Here is a 16516-nt window from a genome sequence, read left to right on the forward strand (position 1 = left end):
GCTGCGGCGGGCCGACGGGCGCCCTCCGTCGGGGGGGGGGGGGGGGTGTTTAAGGGTCGCAAACATCAGACCTGGGTATCCCCACACTCAGGGAAGGTCTGCAGACAGCATCTGTCGCCAACGTGGCGTCCAAAAATCCCTGTGAGAACTGCTGACGCTCGAAGCCAGCTCGAGGACCCCCTCGCCACAGAGTGGATGCCAAGATGTCCATCCTCCAACCAACCCACATCCCGACCACAGATTGCCAATGTTGTGAAGACCACCCCCACCTGCAGCTGGGACTCCAAGGTATCCTTCCAAAATAAATCCTCGGGCTCTAAGAAGCCGCCATTGCCGAGGAAAGCCCGACGCGACACTGTGCGAGCTGCAACAGGAGGGGGTCGGTGGCGAGCTGAGCAAGTGGGCAACCGACGACGGGGCGCAGGCAGGGACGCTGGACCCGCTTCACTTCGGTAACGCTGGTCATTCGACACCGAAAGCAGGCGAGCAGGAGCAGCGCACGCGAGCGTCGAGCGATCATGCCTCGATCACGTGCGGCCGGTGCACCACCGAAAGAGCTGAGCCCAGCGGCCCCTCCGAACACTCGCCTGCTGCGCTGCGGGAGCTGCTGCGGGCGCTCCTAGGGAGCTTGAAGGCGGGGAAACCCCTGCCCGGTGCCGCGGCCAGTGTGGGCTGCGGCAAACATCGCCCGGAGAAGCATGGGGCGGCCATACAGCGAAAAGCCCTGCGCAACCCCCTCAGATGGGGTTTGGTCTGTCTCGCGCGGCAAGCACTCGGTCAAGCTTTGGAACGCCTCTGTCACTAGTTGAGAGGTACCTACGGTGCGCGTAATGCACGGTCTGGTTCTCCTTTCGGCCAGAGCTCCGTGGATACTTATCCCATTGCCGTGTCCCCCTGAATCGCTGCCAGGGTCGAATCATGGCGCCCCAGCCACCGGAGCCCTTTTGCACGGTGTGCATGAAAAGGGGACCCCGGCATTCCATGCCGCTACCCTGTCACCCGGCAAATATCGAGCAGCAGCTGTCATTCTACTTGAATGAGCGCAACGCTGGGGTTGTAAGCCGGGCATCGTGCTCCTCCAGGATTTTTGATGTGTCGGTAAGCCAGTGCCAGGGAACCCCGGCATCGCCACACCGCGATGGAGCACCATGGCGTCAACAAGGAGCAGTATCTGGCCTGGAAAAAGCTCATTCCCTACCTCTATGATTGGTTCGCCAACCACAACCTGACATGGCCATCCCTGTCGTGCCGGTACGCCTCGTGTGTGCAGGCGACCCGGGTGGGGTTGGGCCTCGATCACCAGGACTCTTGGCCCCCGCACAAATTCTGCCCTGTGCGGCCCCTGCGCACTCCATGCACCGACGCGGGGGGGGGTCATCTAGAGCTGCAGTGCCCCTGTGCTCCCACATGACTGCCTCGCATGACTCAGATGTTTGCCAGAGCACCCTCCCCCCATCCCCATTCAAACCCCCCCCACCCCCATTCAAACCCCCCCCACCCCCTCAGGTGGGGCCCTGTTCTGGACGAGAGCCCCCTGTCCCGCCGCCAGCAGCTGTACCTGTCCGAGCAGACGGACGGCTCCGTGCCCAACAAGCTGCTGGTCGTGACGGCGGAGGTGGCGCGCCCCCGTGTGGCCGCTGCCGAGCACATCACCGGCTGGACCGAGCACGCCAAGAGCCCTCACATCTCCCACCCCTCGGCCGTGATCTACCACCCCGGGGAGGTGAACAGGCTGCGTGAGCTGCCGTCCCACCCCCACCTGGTGGCCACCCACACCGACTCCCCCCTCGTGTTCCTGTGGGACGTGGCCTCCCAGCCCCGGCGCAGCAGCGCGGAGCCGGCGGGAGCCGGCCCCCCCCCGCCCTCCCTCCCCGACCTCACGCTGTCAGGCCACGCGGCGGACGCGCCCTTTGCGTTGGCCGCCAGCTCCGCCGCGCCTCGCCTGGCGTCGGGAGGAAAGGACGCCCAGGTGCTGGTCTGGGACCTGGGCGGCGCGGCCTGCCTGCGCGGCGCGGGGGGCCCCGGCGCGGACCCCGGCGCAGCCTCAAGTGCCCCGCCCGCGCTGGCCCCGACGCTCCGCCTGCTGGGCTCCACCGACACCGTGGAGGACGTGGCCTGGCTCCCCGGCTCCGACGCGCTGCTGGCCTCCGTGGGCGACGACCGCAGCCTGCGCGGCTGGGACTGCCGCGCCGGCGGCGCCGCGTACGTGGTCGCCGCCGCGCACAGCGCGCACGACATCCACGCCCTGGACTGGAGCGGCGGCCGCCCCGAGCTGGTGGCCACGGGCGCCGCCGACGGCAGCGTGCGCGTGTGGGACGTGCGGCGGCTGAGCGCGGGCGCGCCGCTGCTGCACCTGGCGCACCACGCCGCCGCGGCGGCCTGCCTGGAGTGGAGCCCCGCCGCGGCGGGGGCTCTGGCCTCGGGCGGCGAGGACGGCCTGCTGTGCCTGTGGGACGTGGAGGCCAGCGGGCAGGCGGGGGCGGGGGAGCACCAGGACGCCAAGCGGCCGCGCTCCGCCGTGCCCCCCCAGCTCGTGTTCCAGCATGCGGGGCATCGCTCCCCGGTGGGTGGCTAGGGGGTGTTTACTTTGGGGGGGGAGGAGATGTCCGCCACCTGGGCCCGCGCAGGGTGGGACATCATCTGTCGTGGTATGGGCAAGCGAGGTGTGGTTTCCCGGCTTTCCCAGGCTCTGACCCTCGCAGAACCTCCCAACCCGTGACCTGTGCAAGGCAGGAGTGCAGCTTCCGGGCAGCGTGCCAGCAGCGATGAGGCCCTGCCACTGGGCCTCTTCTGACACACGCCTGCCGACCCATTCCCTACGTTCCACTCCGGCAGGTGGTGGACTTCCAATGGAACCCGGCAGATCCGTGGACCCTGCTGTCTGTCAGCGACGATGTGGGCGAGCAGTCTGGGGGGGGGACCCTGCAGCTGTGGAGGGTGTCCGACCTCATCACGCGCCCGGAGGAGGAGGTGCTCGCCGAGCTGGAGTACCACAGGTCAGCGGTGCTGGGAGTGGATGGAGGGAAGGGTGGGGGGTTGCGCCGAGTATCCTTGAGGTGCCGATGGGAGCACAGAAGATCGATCAATGGGCGAAAATGTGGACAAGGGCACCGTGCTCGTCAGGATTCGAAGAGTGGAGGTGGGGTGGTCAGAAGCAGCTATTTGTACTGACGGCTATGTGAGCAGCAGGTGCCAAGCGCATGCTCCCGAGTAAATTAGGGCTGGACATTGATGCATACTGCATCACACAGACCCCCCCCATCCCCTCATTCAAAGGGACTATATCATCAGCGGATCCGAAGCTGATCTGAAGCCGATGCCGAGGGGGTCGCCGGGGTCACGGCCCGGCACAGCAGTGCCAGATCTGGCCCTGAAACAGGAGTCCACACCGGCTTGAGCTGCGAGGGAAATCGTGATGCGCAGAGACGCCATCGGACCGCATAGCTGACTACTGCATCACATGCCCTTGGATAAGCGTCACCTTGCAAGGCTGCAGCCCGTGACCAGTACTGCAAAGAATCCTGTCATGACAGAATATTATCGCTCCAGAAGCTCGTATTGTATGTGAATCGGTGAGTGGTCAGTGTAAAGTCATTTGAGTGTCGTGCAGCTCAGGCAGGACGTCGATGTTGATCTTGTGTCTCATCACCACCAGCCGCCATGGCGAGCGATTAGGGTTGGCTACCCTCCTGTATCCGTACTACACCGCTGCGATCTCTGGCTGCAACTGCGCCTCAAGATAGTCTTTTACTTTGATGAATATATCAAAAAGCGTTTTGTGTGTAGCTTTCACCGTGCTGACCCCGAGTTGTGGTGGTGGGTAAACCGTGCGTCGGCAAACCGATAGCGCCGATGCTGTCCGCTCGGAAGCACGGCCCACTTCACGATCACAAATGATTCTCTCCACATGATATCCATTCCAGTAGCTCTAGTTTGTCGGGGCCTCAGCCCTGGGTGCTGCCAGCAAATCCTCGTTCATGAGCATCGCATCCCTTGGGCACCAGCCCATGGCCGTCTGGAGTGCTGGAGGCCTGCCCACCGGCACGCGCCGTCCCGCTCCCAAAGCACCATCCCGCATTCCTCTGCGTCCCTGCACACCCTTACCGTGCTGACTGGATGTGGGGCGGCTGGACTGTCTCTGGAGCAGGTGGCGCCGGCCCTGTCGGCCCCGCTTCTGTCCATCGCCCTGGCAGCGGTGGCTCGCACCCTGGGCCTACTCCCCGATGCCAGCCCCGTGTATGATGCCGTGTGGGGCCTGGCGATGCCCATGGCAACAGCCCTGGTGCTGATGGAGGCCGACATGACCAGGTATGCAGCAAGGGGCGAAGACCGGGATCTCAGAGTCTACTTCTGACATACACACGCGACGAGTGATGCGCTGCAAGCGTGTAAAGGATACAGGCTGATGACATCTGGGCTGTCATCCCTCAGCAGAACTCCCCACCCCACGTCCCAAGCACCATCACCCTTGCTTGAGCCCGACAGGCCCCCACCTCCCATGGCGCAGGCTGTTCCGAGCCGCGCGCGACACGCTGCTGGCCTTCCTGGTGGCCTCTGCCGCCACCATGCTTGCCACGCTGCTCGCCTTTGCCCTCTGGCAACGGTGCATGGGTCCCCACGGCGCCAGCCTGGCCTCTGCCCTCTGCGCCTCGTACATCGGGGGCTCCATCAACTTTGCCGCCACCGCGGCCGCGCTGCAGATCCCGACCGGGCCCGCCCTGGGCGCAGCCATGGCGGCAGACAACGTCGCCATGGCCGGCTACATTGCGGCGCTCATGGCCGTCCCCGTGCCGCGCCGTGGCAGGAGTCTGGAAGTTGGCGCTGCGGGCGGGCCTGGCTTGCATGGTAGCTCGGTCCTCGGCGATGGGACAGGACCTGCCGACGTGGATGTCCGTCATCCTGGCCCGGCCTCCACCCCGCTGTCCGCCGCCAGCTCCCTGGCCCTGGCCGCCACGGCGTGCAGCCTGGGCGTGGGCGCCTCTGCCCTGCTCTCCACCCCCCATGCCTCCCTGGCGGCGACGGCCGTGCTGACACCCGCGCTGGCGGCGGCGGCGCGGCGCCTCTGCGGGCCGCGCGCCTTTGCGGGCGCGGGGGCGCTGGGCGGCGCGCTGCTGGCGCTGGCCTTCGCCACCATCGGCGGGGGGGTGGGGGGACCTGCGGGCGCTGACCTCCGCGGGCCCGCTGCTGGCCTTTGCGGCCAGCCAGCTGGGCCTGCAGCTGGGCATCACCCTGCTCGCGGCGACTGCCCTGCGCCTGCCGCGGCGCGAGACGCTGGTCGCCGCCAACGCGGCGGTTGGGGGCCCGGGAACCGCCGCGGCTATGGCCGCGGCGCGGGGCTGGCACGATCTGGTGGAGCCGGGCGTGCTGGCGGGCACGCTGGGCTACGCTGTGGGCACGGCCGCGGGCATCGCCGTGAGCGGCGTGCTCCGCCGCGGCGCGGCGCTGCTGGCCTGACGACCGCGGTCGACACACGCACGGAGCACAGGCGCGGCGGCCTTGAGCATGGGCGCCGACCCTCCTGTCCATGAACCCTAACCCCCGTTTCCTGAGCACTGCATCCACTGCTGCCCCTGTGTCTGCGTCGATTACATGACTGAGCGCGTGGGGCGACATCGGCTGCATGCACCAGGGAAAAAGAAAACACCGGAAGGGGGTGCGGCGCCCTCATACATGGGCTAAGGGGGGGGTGGGGGGGGGGGGTGCAGGGGACTGTGCGCAGGTAAACACTCAGGCGCGGGTGTGCCAGCCGAGGAGAGGGGTGGCGCCGGGTGTTTGTCCACTGTGGCGGCCATCCACCTCGGTGGCTGTCCACCTCAGCGGCCCCCTCTCCTTCATCATCGCCACCAGGCTGCTCACATGAGCAGGGTGGTCTCCACCAGCAGGCGTGTGACCTGGTAGGGGTCGAGGTTGGAGGCGGGGCGCCTGTCCTCGTAATACCCCGACTTCTCCACGGGCACCATGCGCCCGACGCGGATAGAGCAGCCGCGGTTGGCCACGCCCCAGGAGAAGTCGTGCATGGAGGACGTCTCATGCTTGCCCGTCAGGCGGCGCTCGTTGCCCTCGCCGTAGGCGGCGATGTGCACCGCGTGGCGCTTGCCCAGCTTCTCCACCTGCTTCTGGATGGCGTCCCACCCCGTGTTCTTGGCGCGCGTCTCGTTGGTGGAGTAGTTGACGTGCCCGCCCGTCCCGTTCCAGTCGCCCGGGATGGGCTTGGGGTCGAAGGTGACCTCCACGTTGTACAGCTCTGCGCAGCGCACCAGGATGTAGCGCGACATCCACAGCTGATCGCCGCCGTCGATGCCGGTGACGGGGCCCACCTGGTACTCCCACTGGCTGGGCATGACCTCCGAGTTCACGCCCGACACGTTCAGCCCCGCATACAGGCAGGCCTTGAGGTGGGCCTCGATCAGGTCGCGCCCGATGGCACACCCCGACCCCGCCGCGCAGTAGTAGGGGCCCTGCGGCCCCGGGAAGCCGTTGGTGGGCCACCCCAGGGGCCACTTGGTGCGCGCGTCCAGCACCGTGTACTCCTGCTCGATGCCGAACCAGGGCTCGTGCGAGGCGGCCTTCTCCATCACCTCCGCGCACGCCGCGCGCGTGTTGGTGGGGATGGGCACCGGGGGCTTGACCGAGCCGTCGGGCTGCACGCGTGGCGGCTCGTAGGCGTCGGTCAGCACAATGATGTTGTCGCCGCCGCGGAAGGGGTCGCGGTAGATGGCACGAGGCTTCAGGTACACCTCCGAGTCGTCGCCGGGGGCTTGGCCTGTGGAGGAACCGTCGTAGTTCCAGTCGGGGAGGTCCGCCGCGGACTTGGGCACGGAGTCGAGCACGCGGGTCTTGGAGCGCAGGTCCTCCCCGGTGCCGCCGATCCACACGTACTCGGCGCAGATCTTGCCAGACTGCAGACACCGTAAGGAAAAGCCGGGGGGGGGGAGTGGATGGAGGGCTGGAGGGAAGGTACTCGCAAGGGGACAGGGTGTGTGCGCACTCTCAAAAAGGGATGCGGACAGAGCACAAATGAGGTACAGCAAGGAGATGCAGCAGTGGTGGGACATCGCGGGCCACACGGGTGCGTCAGGGGCCCAGGCCATACATTGCGCAGTTGGATAGCGAACAGCATGACTTGAGGGAGCTAAATACTATAGTACTTAACGCTGTACAAGCAGGGCGTAGGCAGCAAAGCCGGGCAGAGGGTGGAAGGGAGCCACCAGAACCCTATCCGTTTCCCCCCTCCGAACGGATGAACCGGGCACGGTGCCCGCTAGGGATCCCGGGCGAGGCCGGGCCCCCCAACGCACCTGGTCGAGGTCCTTGAACCGGTTCCAGAGCTCAGGGTCCAGGAGCTGGGTGATCTGGCCATTCGTGCCTGCGTACGCGGCGGGTCGGGGAGGGGTCCGTCGGGAGCAGTCCACAGTGCTGCCCCGCCCAGGCAAGGTCTAGTACGAGTCCCCTACCCCAGGCACTAACCCTATATCCCAGTCTCGAACCGTTAGAGTCATGGCACGATTAAGCTATTCACGCACCGAACACGGGGGCCAGGGTATGCTTCTCGCCGTTGGTGGGAGACATCTCGCGGGGCAACGAGGGCTAGGGCTGGATGGGGGTCTGCCGGATGAGCACGCAACAGCACTTTCAACGTGATGAAACAGTTCCAGGAAGTATGCACAGGTGGGACTCTGGTGAATTCGGGGTGTTGTGGGCTTCTTTCAGCCGAGCATGGGCTGATGGGGATGTGGAGGGCGTCGACCCCGTCCTGGATGATGACACACATCCGACGAGGATGCAGGGGAAAATGGCAACCAGACAGAGAATTTGCGGGCCGAAACTCTGGGGCCCCTGCATGGGAATCCATGTCCGATTATTCATTGGGTGATGTCTTCTTGGGGAGGGGTTGGCCAAGCACCTAAGCAAGTGTCCGGCGTAGGAGTCGGTGGGCCGCACTTGCGGAACCCGGGACGCACTAGGGCTGCAACGTATTCCACGCTGTGTTTGTACGAGAAGCCGGAACACCACTTGATAGCATCTGATAGGGAGATTGGTCTGCTTGAGATCCCCAACGCATGGTAGGAAGGACCTGTGGGTGCAGCACCAATTCGCACGGCCGCTTGTTGCGTGATGGATCCAGCCTCTGTTCCGATGCACGCTCAAAGGTGACACTTTAGAGTGAAGAGGGAAAACATTGAGGTATCGAGCACCCCCGTCGAGCCGACCAACGGCGAATGGCATGTCGGTGTCTTGTGATGCTTGCCTTGAAGAGTACTTCATGGGACCCACTTCAAATCTTAAGGTGCAATGCCTCGTCAAATAGAATCTTCGACTGGTGGTACAGGTTGAACGGCGATTCAGGCCTTTCTTCCCGCATGATCAGGTTTGTCACCAGCAAATGCTGCCAGGACGTAGGTGCATGTGACGTCTTGATGCACGCAGGGTACCCAAGCTCCTGCTCTACTAGGAGCTAGGGGCAGTAACAAATAATCCTTTGAGGACTAGATGGGTCTCAGCACCTCCCAGGAGTACTGCTGGACTCTGTATACCTGATCCTCTGCTGCCGGGGCACACCATACCAATGGGCATGTATCTCGTGCCGCTCGACGTGCGTTCCACCTGAAACAAAGTGTATCCTGATCGATACTCACTGACTGACTGGATGTCTTGGATCTCAAATGTGGGATCGTCGGTGCATTCAAAGGGTGACGCCCCCTCCCCCTCTCCGTCCACCTGGCAGTGAAAGGCACCCGATTGCACCCCGACATCCTCAACATCGCCGAGACCTGCAAACCCACGACAGGACGCAGCGGAGCTGCAAAATAATAGCGTTGCCGCAGATCTATGCGCATCTGATCGCCAGATTGCTCTTGCCTCGGCCCAGCACTTCCTCCCCGGACCGAATCTGTACTTTCAGCGTCGCGGGGTCTCCGTCGCCGCTGGGCCCGTGGCCTGGTCTCCCGAGAGAGGCCCGCGCCCAGGCCAACCCCACGTCCTGATACATGGCCAGCGCCATGCTGCGGCGCACGGGTGCCGCGCGCTGGTCGCCTGGGGCCTGGTGCTACCTGCACCGTGCCCCCATGTACACCGGCTTCGGGCGGGCACACGACGATGAGCAGCGGGGGGACGGCAGCGATCAGCACGTCCCCCCATGGGCCTCCACCGTCCTGACTGGCGTGGACCTCATGCGCAACAACAAGGTGGGCCGTGGCCACTGGGCCTGGACACCCAGGCTGGGGTGCCCTGCTTGGTCATGCCCAGCATTCGGTGTCCCAGCCCCGGGCTCCTCCTGCAGCTTCTTCACCAATGCTCCTCCCTTTCCATAACATTGCCACATGTGCTTAGGCCCATTCCCCTCGTGTAGATCTCGCCCACCTCGACCAGGCTCCCTTCCCACCACCCCAGTTCCCCTTCCCCCCCAAACACACAAACCACAGTACAACAAGGGCCTGGCCTTCACACGGGAGGAGCGCGACAAGTTCTTCCTGCGCGGCCTGCTCCCCGCCGCCGTCCTGGGCCAGGACATCCAGGCCGAGCGCGTGGTGGTGAACATCCGCGCCCAGCGCAGCGACGTGGACCGCCTGGCCTACCTGCTGGCGCTGGCCGAGCGCAATGAGCGCCTGTTCCACCACGTCCTGCGAGGCCACCTGGCGGAGTTGCTCCCCGTGCTGCAGCACCCCACCACCGCGCGCTACTGCGAGCGCTTCAGCCTCATGTTCCGCTCCCTGCCGCGCGGCCTGTTCGTCTCGCTGGAGGACGCGGGGTCCGTCACGCGCCTGCTCCAGAACTGGCCCATGCGCCGCGTGAAGCTGGTGTCCCTCACCGACGGCTCCGCGCTGGGCGCCGGCGGCGACTGGGGCGTGCAGTCCATCGGCTCCCCGCTCTCCCGCCTGGCGCTGATGACGGCTGTGGGAGGAGTGCACCCCTCGCGCTGCCTCCCCCTCGTCCTCGACCTGGGCACCGACAACGCACGCCTGCTGGCCGACCCGCTGTACGTGGGCCTGCGCGCTCCGCGCGCGCGCGGCGAGGCGGCGCGCGCGCTCCGCGACGAGCTGCTCGCCGGCGTGCGGCGCCGCTTCGGCGCCTCGGTCCTCGTCGACGCCGCCGACGTGGACCACGCCACCGCGCAGGAGCTGGTGGTGGCGCACCGTGCCAGCCTCCCCGTCTACGCCGACGCCGTGCATGGGGTCCCTGCCGCCGTCCTGGCGGGCCTCTACGCCGCGCTGCCCGCCGCCGGGGGCGCGCTCTCCGCCCACCGCTTCATGCTTGTCGGCGACGGCCCCGACCTCGTGGCCGTGGCCGAGCTGCTGGAGGAGGCGGTCCAGCGCGAGCACCGCTCCGGCACGGTGTGGGAGGCGCGCAAGCGCATCTGGCTCGTGGACGCGGGCGGCCTGCTGGTGCGTGACAGGCCCGACGCCGACGCCGTGGAGGACCACCGCCTGCCCTACGTGCAAGAGGAGGGCGCCGCGGCGCCCAGCCTGCTGGACGCGGTGCGCGCGGTGCGCCCCACGGTACTCATCGGCCTGTCGGCCGGCACGCCGGCCTGGGCCTTCACCCAGGACGTGCTGCGCGAGATGGCCACGCACTGCGACCGGCCCGTGGTCATGCCCCTGTCGCGCGCCGACGCCGACGGCATCGCAGGCTTCGGCGAGGTCTCCGCCGCCGACGCGCACGCCTGGACCGGCGGCCGCGCGCTCTTCGCCGACGCGCTGACCAACCGCAGCCTGGAGGTGGAGGGGGTGGGGGGCAGGGAGGCGCGCGCCGCCAACCCCGTGTACATCTACCCAGGCTTGTGCCAGGGCGTGATCATGTCGCGCAGCACGCGGCTGAGGGAGGACATGCTCATCGCCGCGGCGAGAGCCGTGGCCGAGGCGGTCACAGGTGAGCGATCCATGGAAGGGAGGGAGGGGGGGACGGTGGGCGAGTGGGGGGAAATCGGCCGATGGAGAACTTGCCTTTGCTCGGCCGACAGGGACAGCACTTGGCCCAATGCAGAGTGATGCCAAGGTTGCATGTGAGATTAATTTGGTCATGGCAACCGCAGTCCCGGCCAGCCGCCCCAAAGCTCAGATGTCCCCCTCCCCTTGCCATAAACAATGCAGATGAGGACAGGGCGCTGGGCGCGCTGTACCCGCCGCTGACGGCGCTGCAGGACACTGCCGCCAGTGTGGCGGCGGCCGTGGCGGCGGTGGCGTACCATGCCGGGGTCGCCAGCGAGCTGCCCCAGCCCTCGGACCTGCTGGCCAAGGCGTATGCCGTGATGCACGACCCCACCTACCGCCAGTACGACTGAGGCATGGGTGGGCTGCCGGGGCTGGCACGGCGACGGCCGGAGGCACAGCAATGATGAACCTCGCGCATGCCCCGAGCCTGCTGCGATTGCCTCTCCTGAAGCTGGCCCTGGTGCTGCTGCCCTCTGGATTTTGGTTTGAAAATTGCGTCAGGCTGCCTTTACATCGAGGCTGCAGCTGGACAGCCCAAGAGAATTGAGCGATTTTATCGAACCACGCTTTCTGCCCGGCAACATGGGTGCAAGAGGGGTTTACCATGCAGGCCAACTCCACACCTTCTCTTGGAATCTGGCGATGAGTTTAGCCAACTTGGATGGACGCCATCCTCATTGGAAGAGCAGAGCCTCTTACGTGCAGGCGGCCTGGCAGGGGATTTCTTCAGGGGCAGTAAGTTATCGCCCCAAGACCACCACGACGTCGGTCACATTTCCAGCTCAGTGCAAGGTTGCCAGCCATGAAGCACCGCGGCCGCTGCAAACCCTCGCCAGACGCTGCCCTCCATGTCAGGCCCTGCTCTTCGGAGGTGACGACTGAACAACTGGGTAGCGGGTCGTCAGCTCACGAAGCACCGGCAGCGTCATGTACGATATGATGTCGGGTGTCCGGCTGACAAGGGCTCCCCATTCCTCTGGATTTATTCTGCCATCACGTGCAATGTCCAGCTCAGCAAAAGTCTGTATTGCCAGGAATGGTAGTGTGGGAGCACTTGTGCCTCAAGATGTAAGGTAATGGTCTGCCATGCCGCAGGGCTGGACAGACACGGAGTCCAGAGTTGTAGGGCACGATATGCCCTCAGCAAACGCCCCACAGACAAGGGCCTAACACTCACTGGCAGCAGCAAACTCCCTTACCGCATCGACGATGGCCTCCAGGACTGACTCATCAAAGTCAACCTCTGGGTTGTCGGCCATCACAGCTATCAAGAACCTCTTGAGCTCAGAGCGCTCAATGGCACCCGTATGACCAATGTCATATATTCGGAACGCAACTGCACAGAGTGGTGTAGAATGAGCATGGGAGTGGGGCTTAAAGACAGCTTTGCAGGCTGGGATTATTGTTGTGCATTGGTATTGATAGTCGATTGTTATTAGGCTGCGGAGCCACATGATCGCACATTCACAAATACGCCCCTACACCTTCCTGAACAGCGCTGCTACCCAGGCTTACATGAGGCCTTCTCTTCGAGGGGAGTGTCAGGGTGGAAAACGCTCAGGGAGCAGACAAACTCCTCAAAGTCCAAGACCTGATTCTGTTTGATGTCGAAGAGTTCAAAAACCTGGAGTAGGGAGCATCAGAGCACGGATGGGAAGTTTGCCGGGATCTGCAAGATAATCCCGTGCTTCAGTTTACCGCGAGACCATAATGATCCTGAGACATGGTGACGCATATTGCAAAGGCACAATGAACAGCCTATCAGTCCTCAAAAACGTGCAGGAACATGTTTATGATGTTGACATTGCAAAAGACAGTATCCGAGAGGGAGATACACCACCCACCCCTGCAAATGTTAGGCAGGTGACTGTACATCTCACCCTGTCAGCAAATAGGCTGTCCCGCCTGGCTTTGAACAAGGCCCACAAGAACTCATCCTTGTGAATCAAGTTGTCCTGCAGGTATATGGAGGGTAACAAGGATGTTAACAAGACCAGCTGGCCATAATACTAATTTCCCTGATGGTCTGCATGTCCATCAATCTCTCTGCAGACAAACAATATGATATTTCGAACCCCTCTAGATATCTCTTGGCAGTTCATAACGCACCTCATGAAGCTCGTTGCTGAGAATGAGAAACAAGCGATGCAGCGATGCCACTTCTTGAGCGGTGACTGTTCGGCATGGCACAGCCAATGCGCAGGGGGCGGCGGTGAGAACTAGGGCAAATATGACACCAAGAACCTCATTCTTTGCAGTCAATCAGTACGAGAAAGCCCATGGCCTCAGACCTATTCAGTATTTGGTATTCCATGACAAAGGGTGCTCCACAAGTTGAGTTGCTCACAGTGGGTTTTCGAGGCTAGCCGAGCAACGTTGAACCCCAAGATCTCCTCCGGGACAGCGCTCGCAGCGGGCTGTTTGATCATCTCGACCTCCTCTGCCTGTTCCTGGACAGCTTTGCTCTCGATACACCCCATCGCAGATCACTCGGCCGCATGTTGAAACATTATAGGCTTGGCTGGGTGCTGGCAGCAGCGAACCGGAAGTGTGGTCTATTTGCAGTCTGGATCAGCGACTTGAGTGAATCCTGCTCGGCCCAAAAGGTGCATTGCATGAGTCTGAAGCAGTGAATCGCCTGTATCTCGGCAGACGGTGTTGGTCGCCCTGACCATCTCGGGACCGATTCACTGCGCAGGGCGCGGAGCCAGCGCCAAGAATTCGACAACCCATGGAGGACCTTTGACAATGTGCATGCCGCTTGACCATTGACATATAAAACCCAACTGCAGTTCGTCTTTTAAAGAGGTGCATTGAGGCGATCTACTTGCGTAGCAGCCCGTGTTGTGTGGAGAGGACGCAGGGGTGAGCCGCGTATCTGCCGCGCCGTGGGAGGAGTATGGTGCATGCGACATGGATCTTCCTCTGCTTTGAGACTCCATGTACTCATTCATGATCCTTCAAACGCCCAAATATCCCAGATCATGTCGGAGGTGGAGGAGGACCCCGCCCAGCTCCTGGCGGTGCTCGCCACGCGCAAGGCCGACTGGGCGGCCACCCCTCTGGAGGACAAGTACCAGGCAGCCCTCGAGATTCGCAGTCGGGTCCTGGAGGCAGCCTCCCGCTGGTCCAGGGTCGCCGCACACACCCGCGGCTGCTCCAAGGAGGTCAGTGCGGTGTTCAGCATGGTGTTGTTGGGGGGTGGGGGGTGGGAGTAGGGGCGCAAACATCCCCACGCATGCAGTGGGCCCAGACCGAGTCGTCTTCATACCCTCTCACTTGCCCCTGTTCCACATGCCAAACGCTGTGCCCTTCCGCAGGCCGTGGCGGCCCAGGAGCTGCCGCTGATGCTGGTCCCCCTGGCCAATTACCTGGACAACCTGCTGGTGTCCCTGGCCGCGCTCAAGGCCTGCGCCCCCCTGCCCTCCCCCCCCGCCGCCGCGGCGCCCGGTGGTGATGGCCTCGTGGTCAAGGCCCACCCCTGGGGCACTGTCCAGACTTGGTTCTCCCTGCTGGGCTGGAGCACGTCCACGGAGGTGACCCTGGCCAGCGCTTCGCAGGGCGCCCAGCTGCGCGCCGCCTCCCCCGCCGTCGCCGTCGTGCGCAGCGTCGGGTACGCGCCGGTGGAGTCGCTGGCCGCCGCGCTGCACCTGGCCTTCGTCTCCGGCGCGGTGGTGGGCCTGGTGCTCCCCGCCTGGCAGGCCCCACTCCAGCTGGTCATGGAGTACATCATGGATCCACTGGCGCGCGGCGCCTTCTTCGCCACCCTGCTGGCTGCCGACGACGCGGAGGCCACGGCGCTGACCTCCAGCCCCGCCATCGACCGCCTGCACCTGGTGGGCTTCACGCCCGACGACTTTGGCGCCCTGGCCGAGGCGGCGGGCGGCGCCGACGCCCTGCCCCCGCTCGTCTCGGGGGAAGTGCACGGCCCCGCGCCCTGGATCGTGGCGCCAGGCCCGTGGACCCAGGCCCAGCTGGCGCACCACAGCCAGGTGCTGGCCGAGGCCGCCGCGTACGCGGGCGGGGCCTCGCCATACGCCGCGCGCCTGGTCCTGCTCCCCACCGCCTGGGAGCAGGCCGACGCCTTTGTCGACCTGGTCAGGGGGGAGCTGGCGGGGTACAAGCTGCCCGCGGCGGTGGACCCGGGCGTGGCGCAGCGCCACGCCGACTTCCGCCGCCACTACCCTGACGCGTTCGTGTCGGGGGCGGGGCCGCGCAACGACTTGATCCCGGGTGTGGGGCCGTGCCCTCCCTGGGTGGTCAACGTGCTGGAGGCCTACCCCGACGACCCCGCCTCGGAGCCCGCCTTCCAGACCGACCCCCGGGGCCCTGTCCTCACCATCGTCAAGGCGAGTGGGACGAGGGAAAGAGGGGGTTTGGGGGGCGGGGCAGGGCATGCGCATGCTGACTGCATCCTTGGTTGTGCCTTGCTTTCCAGACATGTCCACACCTCTGCACCGATCATCCTTCGGCCGCCTGGGCCCAGTCTCCTCCCCACCATCTGCGCTCACGACATCCTCACCCGAATTCTTCGCAGATCGCCACCGACGCCGGCAGTGAGGAGGAGCTACTCATCAGCTTTCTGGACAGGGCGGTGCGTGCCGTGAACGAGGACGTGCAGGGCAGCTTTGGCATGACCCTGGTCGCGCACGGTGCCACCCAGAAGCGGTACGCAGCGCAGCTCGACGCCGCGCTGGCGGCCGTGAGGTACGGCGTGGTCGTGGTCAACGCCAACCTGGGCCTGGGCCTGTGGTCCGCCCAGACGCACTGGGGCGTGCACGGTGGCGCGGCGGAGGTCGCCCCCGGCCGCACCCTGCGCCTGGGCAGCACCCAGAACAGCCTGCTGTATGACGAGGGGGTGAAGGGGGTAGTGCGCTTCCCCTTCGAGACTTACCTCCACATCCTCCCACCGGAGTACCGCTCCATCACCATGCGTGCCTCCCGCCAGCTGGCAGTGGGCATCGTGGACGGCATGCGTGGGTTCCTCAGGGGACTCAAGGACAAGAGCTGGGCGCCACCCGTCACCGTGGGGGAAGGCTCGGGGGGCGTGGTCGCCTGACCAGGTTTGATGTGACCGTTCCCCTTCGCTTGGGTCAGGCTCCTTGAAGGAGCATGTTTGCATGTGTGTGAGATTTACAAACTGGAGCCCCACAGGAGCATGATATTATCTTGTCCTGGCACCCTACGGCCTTTTAGACGGATGCACACTGTGCGGACGGATGCCTTTGCATCAGAAGAGTGTCCAGCCTGCCTTGCTTGTAACCCAACCGAACAGAGAGAGACTTGCATCTATGTCTAGCAGAGGGAGCGCAGGATGCAGTATGACAAAGTGCTCGAAGCATAAATACAGGTATACAGATGGGGATGGTTCCAGTGGGCCATGCCGTGACGGCTTGCATCCAGGCTGTTGACCTTGCATGCACGGCGCACTGCCGAGCATGCTTGGCAACTGCAGGATGGGATGACCCCCCCGGGGGGGGTGCCATCTGCAACTCACAGTGTTGCATGAAACCCTTCACCACACCAAATACCACAATCGCGTGGAATCTCATAGCATGCAGGAACTCCCAGGGGCCCGACGGCCTCAT

The 16516-nt window shown here is 64.6% G+C and overlaps 6 protein-coding genes across 6 annotated transcripts in view; 3 read left to right on the forward strand and 3 right to left on the reverse strand.

The window, feature by feature from the left end:
- Positions 1-466, reverse strand: part of F751_4335 (hypothetical protein) — a gene marked incomplete at both ends in the record, with an annotated part of 2178 nt that extends 1712 nt beyond the window's left edge. Inside the window, one exon of the mRNA XM_011403607.1 lies at positions 413-466. Within this exon, the coding sequence (XP_011401909.1) occupies positions 413-466 (54 nt within the window). The remainder of the gene's footprint in view (positions 1-412) is intronic.
- Positions 467-1023: 557 nt separating this feature from the next.
- F751_4336 (hypothetical protein) lies at positions 1024-1191 on the reverse strand (the record flags this gene model as incomplete). The annotated part of the gene is made up of 1 exon (XM_011403608.1): positions 1024-1191. One exon carries the CDS (start codon positions 1189-1191, stop codon positions 1024-1026), a length of 168 nt encoding a protein of 55 aa, XP_011401910.1.
- On the forward strand, positions 1139-5454 carry F751_4337 (WD-40 repeat-containing protein MSI4; the record flags this gene model as incomplete). Its single annotated transcript, XM_011403609.1, has 6 exons — positions 1139-1251; positions 1507-2563; positions 2836-3028; positions 4194-4308; positions 4508-4957; positions 5202-5454. The coding sequence occupies 6 exons, from the start codon at positions 1139-1141 to the stop codon at positions 5452-5454; spliced, it is 2181 nt and encodes a 726-aa protein (XP_011401911.1).
- Positions 5455-5852: 398 nt separating this feature from the next.
- Positions 5853-7569, reverse strand: F751_4338 (Glutamine synthetase cytosolic isozyme; the record flags this gene model as incomplete). The annotated part of the gene is made up of 3 exons (XM_011403610.1): positions 5853-6899; positions 7299-7366; positions 7524-7569. 3 exons carry the CDS (start codon positions 7567-7569, stop codon positions 5853-5855), a joined length of 1161 nt encoding a protein of 386 aa, XP_011401912.1.
- A 1430-nt stretch (positions 7570-8999) lies between these two features.
- On the forward strand, positions 9000-11278 carry F751_4339 (NADP-dependent malic enzyme, chloroplastic; the record flags this gene model as incomplete). Its single annotated transcript, XM_011403611.1, has 3 exons — positions 9000-9185; positions 9423-10866; positions 11088-11278. The coding sequence occupies 3 exons, from the start codon at positions 9000-9002 to the stop codon at positions 11276-11278; spliced, it is 1821 nt and encodes a 606-aa protein (XP_011401913.1).
- Positions 11279-13912: 2634 nt separating this feature from the next.
- F751_4340 (hypothetical protein) lies at positions 13913-15987 on the forward strand (the record flags this gene model as incomplete). Its single annotated transcript, XM_011403612.1, has 4 exons — positions 13913-14095; positions 14249-14314; positions 14426-15271; positions 15466-15987. 4 exons carry the CDS (start codon positions 13913-13915, stop codon positions 15985-15987), a joined length of 1617 nt encoding a protein of 538 aa, XP_011401914.1.
- Positions 15988-16516: the final 529 nt, after the last annotated feature.

Source organism: Auxenochlorella protothecoides, assembly GCF_000733215.1.
Source record: "Auxenochlorella protothecoides strain 0710 unplaced genomic scaffold scaffold50, whole genome shotgun sequence".
In the NCBI taxonomy this organism is placed as follows: Eukaryota; Viridiplantae; Chlorophyta; class Trebouxiophyceae; order Chlorellales; family Chlorellaceae; genus Auxenochlorella; species Auxenochlorella protothecoides.